General features: G+C 35.0%; 1 protein-coding gene across 3 annotated transcripts in view; it reads right to left on the reverse strand.

Annotated features, from left to right (window-relative positions):
* ARHGAP32 (Rho GTPase activating protein 32) overlaps positions 1-16,154 on the reverse strand; it is a 179,198-nt gene that overhangs the window by 19,295 nt on the left and 143,749 nt on the right. For all 3 annotated transcript variants that reach the window (XM_032595033.1, XM_032595032.1, XM_030332384.1), the window contains 6 exons: positions 12,298-12,400; positions 10,338-10,482; positions 9,835-9,917; positions 1,619-1,726; positions 1,210-1,355; positions 398-593 (listed from right to left, as the gene is read on the reverse strand). In XM_032595033.1, coding sequence (XP_032450924.1) covers positions 398-593; positions 1,210-1,355; positions 1,619-1,726; positions 9,835-9,917; positions 10,338-10,482; positions 12,298-12,400 — 781 coding nt within the window. The remainder of the gene's footprint in view (positions 1-397; positions 594-1,209; positions 1,356-1,618; positions 1,727-9,834; positions 9,918-10,337; positions 10,483-12,297; positions 12,401-16,154) is intronic.

The following is a 16,154-nucleotide window of genomic DNA, read 5'->3' on the forward strand; positions in this document are numbered from 1 at the left end:
GGAGGTCACGCTATGAGAAGTTCTGCCTATTCTAAACTTAATGTCAAACAAGTCATTATCCATCCATTATTTCCTGAGTAATCTGTTCCAATCCAGTTTATGTCTAAATAAGTATCTCAGAGAGAAAATCAAACCCTACATAGTAGAAGTGTATTACTTTTCCTAACAGTTCACCGTCTATGATTAACTTTCATCTTCTTTAAAATGACATGATGTTGTCATGCTTTTCGAGAATCATTTGTGTCATTCCCTATGAAATATCATCTGTAATCAAATGAATGGGCTTTTCTGGGACTAGCTCAACATCGATACAATAATACTAAAATACAAAAGTTAAAAAAAGAAGAACACTTGGCCATGAAAATCACATTATTAAAGAGGATTCAATGAATTTTACCTTTCAAGTGGAAACTCAATTATGGTATGAAACTTTCCCTGAAGCGCAGCGGGTCCTTCTCCTACTTCAATATATTTATTTTCAGTCACAATTGGAGAAGTGACCTGAGCTTGCGTTCGTGCCTGGGCTTCCTCCAATGTCAGCAGCTTGGTGGATGGAGAGGAAACCAGCAGGGACTTGGGTCTTGACAGAGAAGCTTTGGAAAGAAAGAAAAGCAATGAAAAGAGTAAAGATTTTTGGCATAGATAAAAAAATATAAATATGTGTGAGTGTCTGTACATCAGTCTCCATCTATCTACCTATCTGTGTTGTTTTAAATTTTCTTCATTAAGTTTTTTAAATGGCAAAAATAATAGGGCATTATACTGAATGAGGAAAAGAAGGTGACACAGCAGGTTGTTAACAATGACATATAAATATATATAAATATAGATATTTTAATTCCTTAAATAATTTAACTCTTTTCCTTTCTGAAGAGATACCAAGCAAGACCGGGTATCAGTGAGATCTCTTTGGTTTTGGAAAAAATTGTTCTTTTGCTGCTCCATAGCATATCTTTATATACATCAATAAAGGACATATTTTTAATGTGTCATGAACTTACACAATAGGTCTAATATGTAGTACTCACTAAGTACACACAAAATAACTATTAAGCTATGCATTTTGAGAAGTGGACATAAATTAGCTGCTTTCTACCAAAGACAGATTTATTATTACACTGAGATAAGAAATGCAGTTTTCCATCCCTTTATAAGAACAGATACAAACAAAATGTTCCTTGTAGTAAACAAAATCTGTGTGAGCTGTACCTGCTCCATCCTGAATGACAGCACTGATTTTCCCACTGAAGAGGACATCTACATGATTCAGGATGAATTCAACCACCACAGACTGAATTCTCACTTCCATAAAAGCTGCTGTCCCACTGAAGCAGGCAGATTCTATCTGTTTCGATCTGGAGGGTAACCAACATTACCATCAGAGAACCCCAAAGATAGCAGTCTCAAAGAGCATTATTTTTTTTAAATGTGTAAACCACAGAGGAAGAAAGCATACTTTTAGCACCTTGGTTAAGCTCCACTTGCCTCTTTTAAGGAGATGCTCATAAGAACAGCATATGGGTTTTACTTTTAAAAACTGTCCTCATGGAACACTGAAGGAACACTTTCATTTAAGATGACAAATTCTACTTAAGGTCATAAGTCAAATGCATCTTACCTTAGCAGGTTTGGAGCCCAAACAATTGCTAGGTTTTTTGCATGCATATTTGTGATGGAACAATAGTCAGCTAGAAGAGACAAGTGTCTCATCAGGAACTCCAGCGTTCTGGAAAATGCAATAGAACGTATTAACAGAAAGAAACAGTATGTAGCAGTTTAGAGACTGAAGGTGCTAATTAATTTTTAAGATTTCAATAGAAAAATAGAAAAAGAAACCATACAAACTCCAGCAAATTTTTTTGTTGCTGTTTAGGTTTGAATATTATTATTACCACAGAAATGTCAGAAGAATATTATGAATTACATACTCTGCATACAGTAATCACATCTACAGAATTCTAAGAAAAAAGTGTAGGCAGATGCAGTAAGAAATGAACGTTTCTGACAGGACTGGTTCTAAAAAACAGTCTTAGTTTTTAAAAGTCTTTAGGAGGGGCGCCTGCGTGGCTCTGTCAGTTAAGCGTCCAACTTCAGCTCAGGTCATGATCTCACTCCTCGTGGGTTCCAGACCGGAGTTGGGCTCTGTGCTGACAGCTCAGAGTCTGGAACCTGCTTTAGACTCAGTGTTTCTCTCCCTCCCCCGGTCACTCTCTGTCTCTCTCTCTTGCTCTCAAAAATACATATTTTTAAAAAACAAAAAAAATGAATGAATGAATGAAAATCTTTAGGAATATTTGCTCCTGGCTGTCAGACATCTAGTTTCTTTTTTTTTTTTCAATATATGAAATTTACTGTCAAATTGGTTTCCATACAACACCCAGTGCTCATCCCAAAAGGTGCCCTCCTCAATATCAGACATCTAGTTTCAAGGACACCAGTGAAGTAAGTCCTCCATAAAAGCTAATTTCTCAACACATGATATCATGAACTTATGATATTCTACTTGTAACAGTCACGCTAACAGGAGAGGACTTAAACTTTTCTTTTATAAAAGAAAACAGTATTTCACAAGCCTAAACAGTTAAAAGAAGAATTGCAGTGGGCACCAAGGACAGAGAATATTTGAGTAAAAAAATGTGCTTTTAGAAGAGAAAGCCTATTCCAAATCCTAATATCCTGGGTTATCTTATTTGCTTTACTTAAAGAATTCTATGTATATATAGAGAGATTAAAATAACAGGGCAGAACAGTTTTGGAAAGAAAACATGATCAGCTTAGGTGCAAGTGAGATCAGATAAACACACAGAGGTATTACCTACATTTCTCAAAGTGCCCCTACCTACAGTGTATAGGGACTGAAGCCATTAAAGACAATAAATAGGAGACAGAAGTTTAAGACTGTTATATGAAACAGTAATGAAAGTTAAACTGTGGTTGGCATATGAGCCCAAGAGACCAATGTGAATCTGAGAAGAAAGAGGCTGGCAGCTAGAAGCACTGTTGAAGATGCTTGTTTGCTTGCTTGCTTGCTTTCTTTCTTTCTTTCTTTCTTTCTTTCTTTCCTTCTTTCTTTCTAAATGTTTTATTTATTTATTTTGAGAAAGAGAGTGTGAGAGAGTGAACAGGGGAGGGGCAGAGAGAGAGAGATACAGAGAAAGACAGAGAATCCCAAGCAGGTTCCTTGCTGTCAGCGCAGAGACCCATGCGGGGCTTGAACTCAGGAACCATGAGATCATCATCTGAGTCGAAATCAAGAGTCAGCCGAGTTCAACCGACTGAGCCACCCAGGAGCCCTGAACATGCTTCTACAGGGATCTCATCAAGTTCCCCTAATAGCCCAACCCAGCACAGTGTTGCCACTCCCCACTTTATGGAGGAGAGAGCCAAGGTGTGCCCAGGTTACAAAGACAAGAAGTGCTTGTCTCAAATCAAGGTCGGCATGGCTCCAAAGTCCCTGCTCCTTCAACCGCAGGTGGAACTTTCGTTCCCTCCTAACATTCTTAAGTAGGAAAGGCAGACACACAGACAGAAGTGGGGCTGGTCTGGAGACCATGTACATGTACAGGTGGGAAGCTTGAGAAATGTGTTCAGAAAACATGTAAAATCTTACAATTTTGGGTGGTGGGTAGATGAAGGAAGGGAAATATTAAAGTACTTCACAAATACACTTTATAGGAAATGCAAATCAAAACAACCAAAGATTCCATTTTATTCACATATCTAATTGTAAAAATGTTTTTAAAAGCTAAAGGAGAATTTTAGTCAGCAGTGCCATGAGGTGAGTGAGCACTGTCGTACTCAGCAGAGCACACACTGCATAAATCTTCACAGCTTAGAAATTTTGGCATACCGGGAATAAAATTTTAGTGCCCTTTGATTTCCAAGAATTCCACTGTCAGGTCTTTATCCAAAAAAAAAAAAAAAAAATCTAGATTTTCACAAAGATTCATGTAAATGGGTGGTCCTCACAGTAATGTTCAAAATTGGGGGGAAAAATTCCACCAAGGAATGCAAACTGGTGTAGCCACTGTGGAACTGTATGGAGGTTCCTCAAAAAGTTAAAAATACAACTACCTTACAATCCAATAATCAAACTACTGGATATTGACCCTAAAATACAAAACACAAATTCAAAGGGATACATGCACCCCTATGTTTATTGAAGCATTATGTATAATAGCCAAATTATGGAAGCAGCACAAGTATCCATCTGTAGATGAATGGATAAACAAGATGTGGTATGTATATATACAGACACACACACACACACACACACACACACACAAGAATATTATTCATCCATTAGAAAGAATGAAATCTTGTCATTTGGAACAATACAGATGTAGCTAGAGAGTAAAACGCTAAGCAAAATAAGTCAGAAAGACAAATACCATGATTTCACTCAAATGTGGAATTTATAAAACAAAATAAACAAGTGAAGGAAAAAAAAACAACAACAGCAGAGATAAACAAACCCAGAAAGAGGGTCTTAACTATGGAGAACTAACTGATGGTTACTAGAGAGGTGGGTGGGGGAATGAGTGAAATAGGTGATGGGGACTAAAGAGGACACTTATCATAACAAGCACTGAGTAAGTGGGTACAGAATTGTTGAATCGCTATATTGTACACCTGAAACTAATATAACACTGTATGCCTAACTATACTGGAATTAAACTAAAAACTTAAAAACACCATAAAACATATCAAGTAGGTAAATTAGGGAAAAGGTTAAATAACATAAGAGAACACTATCAAAAATCATGTTTTTCAAGAATTTAAGGAATTAGGAAATGTGAATGTTAAAATCTTAAAAAGTCTGGATGGAGAGAGATACATAACAGGAGATTAACACTCAAATTATGTAGAGGACGCTAGAATATAAAAACACATTAGATAGCAGGAGATCTATCACAAGGAATTATATATTATATAGAATGGGAAATATGTACATAGTAAACAATATATGTAAAACATGTGGGCATGCATTGTATGTAATATATATTAGGAATAAAGAAAATAATATTAGGATATACATTCTATATATGTATACATATACCAGCAAGCTATAAAATACATGGTGCATAAAATATATAATATATATATTCAATATATATTATTGAACATTTACTATTAGCAAGGTTCTATTCTGAGAATACAGTGATAAACAAGACAGAATTCATGGCCTCAAGGAACTTGTGTTTATAAAACAAACAATACATATATATCCATATAAATATATATAGATATATATTCTATACAGATATATGGTACAATACATGTACAACATATAATATATAGCAGGTAAAAGTATATAATGTTCAACAGGGAAGATTAAATAACTAAGGGAGCTACATATGTAATTAGTAAGGGAAATATCTATATATTGTTGAAAAATATCTATATCTGTATAATAAAGGAAAATATATACTGTGTAGGAAAAATATGAATATAGTTAGAGGAGATAAACATAATATATAAAAGTTATATATGAATATATATTGTAAGCTTTACCTAAAGCCAATTTTAAGTGTTTTTGTAAAGTTTATGCAAGGTTATTTTAATTCATAATGAAGTTAAATGGTATAAACACTTTATTTAAACATGATTTAAAAAATAATTTGTTTCTTGCTTCTACAGAAGATACATATATATGTGAGTGTATATACACACATACACACATTATAGATAAAACATAAAAAAGCAAATGCACAGATATACATAATAACAATAACAATAAGGGTAATTAACTCATATAAATAGCACTTATGTAACAGGCTTTGTCCTAAGTTCTATTCCTTTAATATTCATAATAATCCTACTAGAAAAGTACTATTATTGTCTATTTTAGACACAATGAAACTGAGCCTAAGAGGCAAAGGATCTTGCCCAAGGTCACAAGGTCACATAGCTAATATAGGCAGTTTGGCTTCAAAGTCCCTACATTATAATGAGACATTATATATAACAGGTGACATAAATGTACTACACAACAGGGGATAAATATGTAAGGGATATAAATAAAATTATGTTGGGAGATTTATTTATATAAAATATAAAAAATAAAAAATATAGGAGGCATACATACTTTACCAGATGAGAAATATATACACATATACTGTCTATTATATATATTTATATGGATATATATACAGTATTGCCTATTTTATACATAACCCCTCTAAAACTTCAGTTCCTTGAGGTAATGAATTCTATCTTGTTTATCATTGTATTCTAAGAATAGCACCTTGCCAATAGTGTTTAATTATACTGAATATATGTTTTGTATATTTTATGTACCATATATTTTAGTTTGCTGACATAATTATTCACATATACCATATATACAGTATATATACATATATATTTGTATGTATACATATATATGCTAGACATGCTGTATACATACTATACTAATATATGTATACATGTGTATACAGTATATATGTATACATACATAAAATATATATACACATATAGTATATCTCACATATATGTATACATATATACACACACATAATACACACTGTCCATATATATTACTGATTTTCTCTTAATTCACCCACAATATTAACCAATACTCTCGATTCCCTCTGTAAAATGTACAGATTGGTGTCTACAGCACTATTAAGTTTTTTTGTTTAATAGGTTTCTTTCCCTGCACCACTTTGACTAAATATCATTTAAACTGTAAGCTTACCTAAAGCCAATCTTAAGTGTTTCTATAACTGTTCATGGCAGATTATTTTAAATCATAATGAAGTTAAATGCTATCACACTTATAAAACATGATTTTTTAAAAAAGAATTTTTGTTTCTTGCTTCCATAAATCTGTTGAATATTTTGCAGTCTTGATAAGGGTGAGCTGCCAAATGAGGAAGGAACAAATACTGTGACAAGCAGAGAACAATTTAAAACAAAACAAAACCTATAATTACCAGTAATATTCTCCTAGAGAGCAGAGATTATATCCATGAGATAAGAACAGGATGCTGTAAAGTAGAACAAGAAAGGGCAGGAGGAAGGTACGGGGGAACGACAGAAGGAAGGAAGAAAGTTTAGTTTGTTTGTTCCTGGAAATAACTTTCTTGTAAATCAAGAAATGGAGGAAATCCGTATGTGGAAACTGACAAAGGAATGTGAGAAAATGAAACAGTTAGTTCAAGAGCTACAATAAACCCAGAAAGAGAATAAAGAAAAAGGATGGGATTTTAGCTGCAATGAGAACCATCAAGGAAATAATAACAAGAAAATTTCCCAGAAGTTTCCAGATGGAGAAAGCCTACCAAGTGTCCACAGCAAAGAATGAAAAAGAACCCACTCCAAGATGGGTCAATGTGAAAACTGAACACTAGGTAGGTTCTAAATTCAAAAGCATCCAGAAAGGATACAAACAAAACAAAATATGTCATATGGCTGCAGCATTTTTGCTTAGATGACAATGGTGTGATACCATCAAAATTATGGGGAAAAATTATTTACAGGCTAACATTCTGCAGTCAACTACCAATCAAATACAAGAGTAGAATAGGAGCATTTTCATATCAAAGTCTCAACACATTTACCTCCCGTTCGACTTTCCTGGAGAAGCTTCCAAGATGTCTACTACAAAGCAGGGAGTAAAAACAAGGGAGATGACAACAAGAGATCCTGCAGGAGGCAATGAATAGAACTTCCAAAATGAGGGTTAAGAGTTCACAGTGTTGCACATCTAGAGAGCAAACAGCCTGGACTGAGGTACTGAGTAGTGGGGCATAAGGCTCCAGCAGGGATATTTTCACGGGACCAAAAAAAAAACAAACACGTTGCCTGATAAGTCTGAACACACTGACAGAACATTTATAGTCCTGTGAAAGAGTTTCAGGGATAAACTAGTGATGAACAGAAACTCAGCAAGCCAAAAATGGGCATCTGCTACACACACACACACACACACACACACACAGCTATTCCAGAAAGGAAATAAAGTCTAGTATCTATTATGTGCAGTCATGAATAACAGTTACATGGTTGTAACACTACAATATAGACAGTGAATACTGGTTTAACTCCAAATGCTGACATAACCAGACTCTGAACATGAAAGAAGGGGAAGTGTGAGTTTGTGTGGTACTGGGGTGGGGGTGATAAGAAAGCTAAATTTTATTCACCACAAAAGGAAGGTAAAAATAATTATCTAAAAATGAAAAATCAAGAAATAAAAGCATATGCATGCTATTCAGAAATAGAGAATAAGGAGAAATTAGGAAGGGGGGTTGTGGAGCATTTTTCATTTTACAGTGAAAAATAGTCATCTGTACACACCATTTGACTTTTTAAAACCATGTACATATATATTATATTGATCTTTTTTTTAATTTAGAGAAAAAAGATGTATTTATATGGTACCTCCTATAAAACTAAGTCAAGAAGTCTTGGCCTAATTCTAATCATCTGTCTTGCTATGTTTTACATTAAAAAAAAATACTCAGGGCCAGACTCATTCGCACATTGGATCTCATTATAACATCAAAAAAATCTCTTAAGAAGGGATTATTAGTATTCTTTTCACACACATGGATATTAGTGCTTGGAGAGGTCACATAGGAAGTGATGAACATGCAAATAAAAACTCCCCTCTATCAAAGCTAATATTCATTATATTGCACTAGGTTTCTTTTTCTGGCAAGTACAAAAAAAAAAGTTGTCTTCCTCCTTAAATATTCTTCAATAACTGTGTATTATCAGATTTGTCTCCTCAGCTTTCTTTTTCAGGGTTGAAGACCTCATTTCTTGACCTTGCTTCACAAAAGCTCTTTTGTGTTGTTGGGTTTTTTTTTTCACTCTTCAATGGGTCATTAAGAACCTCTAATTCCCTCACATTCCTCTTAACACAGGCTACGTTAACAGGACAATGAGTCAGGGCCAAGTTACCTTCTGGCTCTTGATTATCATGATTTACAACTATAGTGCTGACTAAAAAAAACTATGCTAATTTTTAATGTTGATTAAAAATTTTAGTGTTGAGTGCCAAATTTAGTGCTGAGTTTTCAAATACATATATGACCAATGTGATTCTTAAAAAAAAGCATTAAATTACTTAATTCGTGTATTACTAAAACATCTACTGCATTTACTTTTTGTCAATGACTGAAATTTAAAAATTTTACCTTTTGCTTTTTTGCATATTATCACCTATGGTTCATACTGTTTTCTTTCTCTCACTAAAAGGCAGTCATCTTTACTTTTATTCTGGTCTTCTCTGATATGAGCAAAACTATTTCTTAGAGTCCAAACTAATACAGATTAAATTGGGTCTTAAAAAGTAGCAATGGCAACAAAAACAATAAACAAGAACAAGACCTAAAAGAAAACACAGGTTTATAGATCATCTGAGAGTCTCCTGAGGAGGAATTCTGAGACCCCTGTTAGGTTTTGTGGTTCTATGTAGCTTGGACACCTTTTGAAAAAGGTAAGAGGGTTGGAAGTAAACAGGCACTCAGCACTGTATCCTACTTTGGATTCAAGGAATCACAAGTATTCACACTTGTGATCATACACCAGTATTTCTCAGGGTATCAAAAGACAAAAAACAAAACACCCTCCCCCAAAACAGGTTTAGTCAACTATCAATCTGTTCATTTATTTTTGTTCATTAATTCAACTTTTATTAAGTGCCTACTGGATGCCAAGCACTGTGCCAGGCCTTGGGATACAGAAACATAAATGTATGAACAAACGGAAGTTTAAACAGAACTCCATGGAAGTTTTAGTAGTTAGAAAACCAAAGAAAAACACCACTCTTTGCATCAACTGACTTGTACTCTTGGGTGATATCTACAACACGTGATTTACCTGTAGTGAGGAGGGGGCAGTTGTTGGATGACGTCATGAATTTTGATCAGCCTTTCTTCATCTGTTGCTGCTGAAACAGCATCCTGCAACAATCACAATGAGAAACAGACCAGTAGGCTTTGTTGGTAGAAACTTAAGCTATTCACTTACAATTCAGTTCTCACTCTACTGAACGACAAGGAACTATATAGTATCAAGAAAGTAAACTTTGTTTCCATACTGTATGGACATTGAAATCTATTAAAGGATAATTTTTTAAAACTTTATGGTAACCAATTTGAGGATGATAAGATTAGTGGGCCAAAGTCAGAAACTAAATGTATGCACATGTGAAAACAGTGAAGACTATGGACTAGCTATCAATAACAGTTTTCTGTTTTCTTTGAAGGAGGTATTTTAGTCACAGAACTATGTCTTACATGACCAAACCAATCTTTGCACGTTTGGCATAAAATCACAGCACAACTCCAAAGACAACTTGAGTAGCAGTAACTTGTACTCACAGAAAATTTCTCATACAGCTGGTAGGTGAGCAGAGGGTTTGGGAGCTCTCGAAAATACAGCTTACAGAGGGAGCCCACGGAATGGATGTCTTGAACATAAGGTTCTTTAGTCAGGTCGGGGACATGTTCAGAGTCAAATTCATGGCTAACAAACGAGAGACAAAATACAATTATTTTATTGAAGGAAAAGCAAATATAGGACTTAAAACAGAAAGCATAATGTTTTATTCAAGTGATTGTATTTTATGTAGGTTATGTTTGGACTTCAGCAGTAACTGGATGTCTGATCATAAGAGAAGTGTTTTTCTAAGTGGAAATTATGGGCATAGCTCTAATATTACAAAGGACAACAACCTCTGAAACATATATGGATGAGCAGCTCTTAACACATAGATCTGAAAACAGAACTCCCAATTTCCAGTGCTTTGAATAGCTAACATTTTGGCAATTCTGGACAGTAGGGCTGAGTGGCAGCTGGTCCATGAACAACTCTGTACAGAAATCCCTCAGGAGTATATAGTTCAGGAATACTTTATTGAAGGAGGATAAGGAAGCCAGAACAATATAAAGCAATTTCTAGCTAACTGAATTTGAATAGCCAGTAAGATCTATAATGTAAAGTGAGTGAAATGTAAGTTGTGCTTAGAATACTAAGGCAAGTTAGGCTCATTCTCCAGGAGGTTGATTAATATTAATCGACAGGCATGGGACTACTTATCAACCTAGAGGATTAGTGTATGTGGACAATGGATCTGCTCCATCTGACACTGAAGACTGAAACTATCTTCAGTACAAGAATCAGTTTAAGTACTTTACAAACGCGTATTCCTGAAAATAGAGAGGAGCTCTGTGGTCAACTGGAATATTAAAATCTGTGTAGAATAATGGCAATCACTGTGCAGCACAGTGAAAAATGAAGGATAAGAGCATATTAAGAACAGACTAGAATCTAAGAGATTAAGAGAAAATAAAATTTATATTGCTGGTATAACGGATACCACTATTTTTGTCTCTGAGAAGATAATGGGAGAGGACGTAGAATACATAACATGTATATGTGCTACAAAACTAGTGTTAAAGGGGATTAGAGGAAGTTTCACCACAGAAATGCAAACAATTATAATAGAACATTATGAAAAACTGTATGCCAACAAAGTGGACAACATGGAAGAAATGGGTAAATTCCTAGAAACATATAAACTACCCAAACTGAAACAGGAAGAAACAGAAAACTTGAACAGACTGATAACCAGCAAAGAAATAGAATCAGTCATCAAAAACCTCCCAACAAACAAAAGTCCAGGGCCTGATGGCTTCCCAGGGGAATTCTACCAAACATTTAAAGAAGAGTTAATACCAATCTTTTCAATACATTCCAAAAAAACAGAAAGGAAGGAAAACTTCTAAACTCATTCTATGAAGCCAGAACTACCCTGAGAGCAAAACCAAATAAGGACTCCACTAAAAAACAGAACTATAGGCCAACATCTCTGATGAACACGGATGCAAAAATTCTCAATACTAGCAAACCAAATCCAACAGCTCACTGAAAGAATCATTCACCACGATCGAGTGTGATTGATTCCTGGGCTGCAAGAGTGGTTCAACAGAAGAAGTTTCACTCGTCAGTTTTAATTAAAAAGAATAATTCTATTACAATGGAAATTGTCGTCTCATTTTTTTCATGGATGCAAACTTTGAAATTTGCTCAAATCTCCAAATATAGAAATGAGAAAAAATATAAAATTGAAGAGATTAAGGAGACATGGTTTTCTGATAGAACAAATGAAGAAATGGCATTTAGGAAAACATTTACAAAAATCAATATGGATATTATTTCCCATTTCATCCAGACTATATTACTGAAAGTTATGGTTATCCATGTGCCTTAATTTTGAAATAATTTAATTTTAAGAAATTACAACAGGAACGAAAAAGAAAATGCCAAATAAGTTTTTACCGTAGTCTCTGGATATTAGAGGCAACGCCAGAGAGACGATATATTCCATCCACAATGCCATATCTCTCAATGAATGCTGTACAGCTTTGAAGAACCTGGGGGACTAAAGACAGGGTTTTAAAAACAGAGATTAAATTGGGAGTATTCTGTCAAAACAAAGTTGACAAAAAATCAGAATGTCCTAGTTTTCATAAGCAAAAAAAAAAAAAAAAAATCTGTAAATTAAAATTATAAGGGGCAGAGATTAGTCTACTACAAAAATTGATGAAGACACATTTACTTATTTTTACATGTAAACTAGACAACTGGTACCTGAATATCAAGACCAGCTCTCTCCCATTACATTTAAGTGTTAACAGTAAGTGAAAGAATTCATAGATTAGGATAGTTACATGTAAGTGTAATGGTAAGTAACAGAATTCATGTTACCAGGAGAGTTATAACAGTTTTGCTGAACTTCACACATAGAAAATGGATATAACAAAGCTAGTGCTTATCCCAACATTAGGCAATTATCACTGCCTGTAAGCGTTCCAATTTCCTACTTAAAAAAAAAATTTTTTTTTACATTTATTTTTGAGAGACAGAGAGACAGAGCACAAGTGGGGGAGGGGCACAGAGAGAAGGAGACACAAAATTGGAAGCAGGCTCCAGGCTCTGAGCTGTCAGCACAGAGCCTGATGTGGGTTTTGAACTCACAAACTGTGAGATCATGACCTGAGCCGAAGTCGGCCACTTAACCCACTGAGCCACCCAGGCGCCCCCCAGTTTCCCACTTTTAGAAGTTTCTTTCATCTGGGGCACCTGGGTGGCTCAGTTGGGTAAGAATCTGACTCTTGATTTTGGCTCAGGTCATGAATGATCTAATGGCTTGTGAGTTTGAGCCCCACATCAGCTTCTGTGCTGACAGTACGGAGCCTGCTTGGTATTCTCTCTCTGCCCCTTTCCTGCTCTCTCTCTAAATAAATAAAAATAAACTTTAAAAAATAAAAAAAATAAAAGTTTCTCTCATCTTTTCACAGTTAATGCTAATTCTGAATTTTATCCAATAAACAAAACACCAACATAAGGCAATGGTCAACCTGACTTCAGGTAGAGGGAATCTTTTAATTTCCTGCCTGTCTTTACATTAAAATTGCTGATGTTTTGACTTAATATTATCAGTTAATCATAAAGGACACTGTAGCAATAAGCAAAAAAAAAAAAAGAAGGGGTACTCTCTCTGGTGACCTCACTAAAGACCTGATACAAACTGACAGCTAGTCCAGCCTATAGTCTAGAAAAGACCATTCAAAGTACATAATTTAAAAGTTTTTATACTCATTCAAAAATGTACAGTAGCTGAAATTTGAACTTTGTCTTAATGTCTTAATTGTCTTACTGACGACTGATGAGTTTACAGGCTTTAGCATAACAATGTTCATTTGATAGTGTTAGTTAAAAGAATCCATGAAAGGAAGGTTGGGAGAGCATTATTTGGTCTGCAAAAAACTGCTATACAAAGGATGAAACATTCAGATTGGCAATTGAAACCACTGAGATATTTTAATTAGGTAATTATAGCTAATGTATTTCATTTACTGTACGTAACATTATTATTATAACAGACCTTTTTAAAAAATTTTTAATGTTATTTACATTTGAGATAGAGACAGAGCATGAGCAGGGGAGAGGCAGAGAGAGAGAGAGACACACGCAGAGAATCTGAAGCAGGGTCCAGGCTCTGAGCTGTCAGCACAGAGCCCGATGCGAGGCTCGAACCCACAAACCGTGAGATCATGACATGAGCCAAAGTTGGAAGCTTAACCAAGTGAGCTACCCAGGTGCCCCTATATCAGACTTTTCATCGGTTCTCCTGCCTTTTTTTTGTCCTTCCTGCATTCCATCTTTTAAATTCTACCAGATCCTATAATTTAATTTAAAATTTAAACTCTTTAGCTTTGAATAATTTTTTTAAAGCAGCTATATTATTGAGCATGTAATAAGTGCCAAGCTAAGTTTTTTACAATAGATGCCTCAATTAGTTCTCACAAAAATCCATAGGAAAAGCTCTGTCATTATTTTGAGAGGAAACTGAGTCTTACAGACATGAAGTTTTACCCAAGGGCAAACAGGAAACAACGGACGAAATGAGATTCTAATTTAAACAGTCCAAGTACAAAGCCAATTTTTAACTAAGGCAAAATACTGCCTAGAACATAAGGTCCTTCATGGTTTGCACTTACATTATTGATTTCACAACTCTAGGCCAACTCAAGTCTCTCCTCTTTTGCCACACAAAGCAGCCATTTTATAAGTCCCTCAATTTCCTAGTAGAGAAAAACCACTTTCCTCTTCTGGGATTCTCTTCGTACTCTCATCTTCTTATAGAAAACTCTTGGCTGTTGTTGAAAACCCAACTGAATGTTCACTCTTAAGCAAGCCTTCTTTGAATATTCCCAAGGAGAGCTAGCTGCACTATGTTCTAGGTGCCCAAAGAACTATGTCATTTTGAAATATTTGCTTGTTTATACAACTATTACCCTTTACTAGTCAAGCTCTTAAGGAGCAAAAAGCATGTTTCATCCGTCTTTGTATATTCAAAGTCTGTGTCTGGAAACAACGTACAAATTTAGCAAATGAATTAATCTATAACTGCCCTTGTGAGCCTGAGAAAGTCATATGATCAAGTCAGCCGAGCAGGGCCATCTTAGTTTCCATAAGAAACTGTATTCATTTTCAACTGTATGCTTTCTATCATCTTAGTAACAAGAAAAATATCTTTACGAACTGGAGTTCTAGTACTAATACTGCTCCATCAATGATAATCTCAATACCTTAGGTTTCTATCCTTACAAACTAGAAGTAAAATAATTGGGGCGCCTGGGTGGCGCAGTCGGTTAAGCGTCCGACTTCAGCCAGGTCACGATCTCGCGGTCCGTGAGTTCGAGCCCCGCGTCGGGCTCTGGGCTGATGGCTCAGAGCCTGGAGCCTGTTTCTGATTCTGTGTCTCCCTCTCTCTCTGCCCCTCCCCCCTTCATGCTCTGTCTCTCTCTGTCCCAAAAATAAATAAAAACGTTGAAAAAAAAATTAAAAAAAAAAAAAAACTAGAAGTAAAATAATAAACTGGGACCTGGAAAATTTCTACCACCTACTTCAAAGGAAATATATTCAGAGATTATTGGGATAACTAATATAATTACTTAAAGAAAGGAAGGAAAACAAAACTGTAATTTTTTTTCTTAAAAGACACTTCTCATTATGCATTCTCCAAATTAGCATGCTAACTGACCCAGGTACTCAAAGCCCTTCAGAACACAGGGTTTTATTTGTGTATTATCAGGCTCTCTTAGGATGCATTACAGAATTTTCATAAAAATAAGCTACCATCTCTTAAAAAGTATAGATTACTTTCTTGGGACTCTCACAACCATGTGATAGTAGATGCATACTTGCTTATATTCTCCCAAATAAGTAGGCAAACTTTGAATTAAAGGTCTTTCCCTGATAATATATGGCTGAGGCTCCACAGACATAATACATCATGGAAAACATCTGGACTGTTTAACATTTTATGTTCCCTAGGCAAAAAGACTGAGTGTTCCCAAAACAATCACATAGTGAGGCTTCATAAATAAAATTACATAACTGAACAGTGCTATTACTTAGAATTTTAAGACAGATGAATGAGAAAGTTATTTAAAATACGTAGTAAAATGAAAGAGAAAAGCATAAACTTTGATTTTAAAGAAGATAGTAGAAACTGAAGAACAGGGTCAGAAGATAAAAAGAGAAAAGATCTGGTTTCTCTTTTCACGAACATGTAAGAAAGCAATATGGGAACCCGTTACATTATTAGAAGAAATCCTAGTTTTAAA

Source organism: Lynx canadensis, chromosome D1 (genome assembly GCF_007474595.2).
Source record: "Lynx canadensis isolate LIC74 chromosome D1, mLynCan4.pri.v2, whole genome shotgun sequence".
NCBI classification, from domain to species: domain Eukaryota; kingdom Metazoa; phylum Chordata; class Mammalia; order Carnivora; family Felidae; genus Lynx; species Lynx canadensis.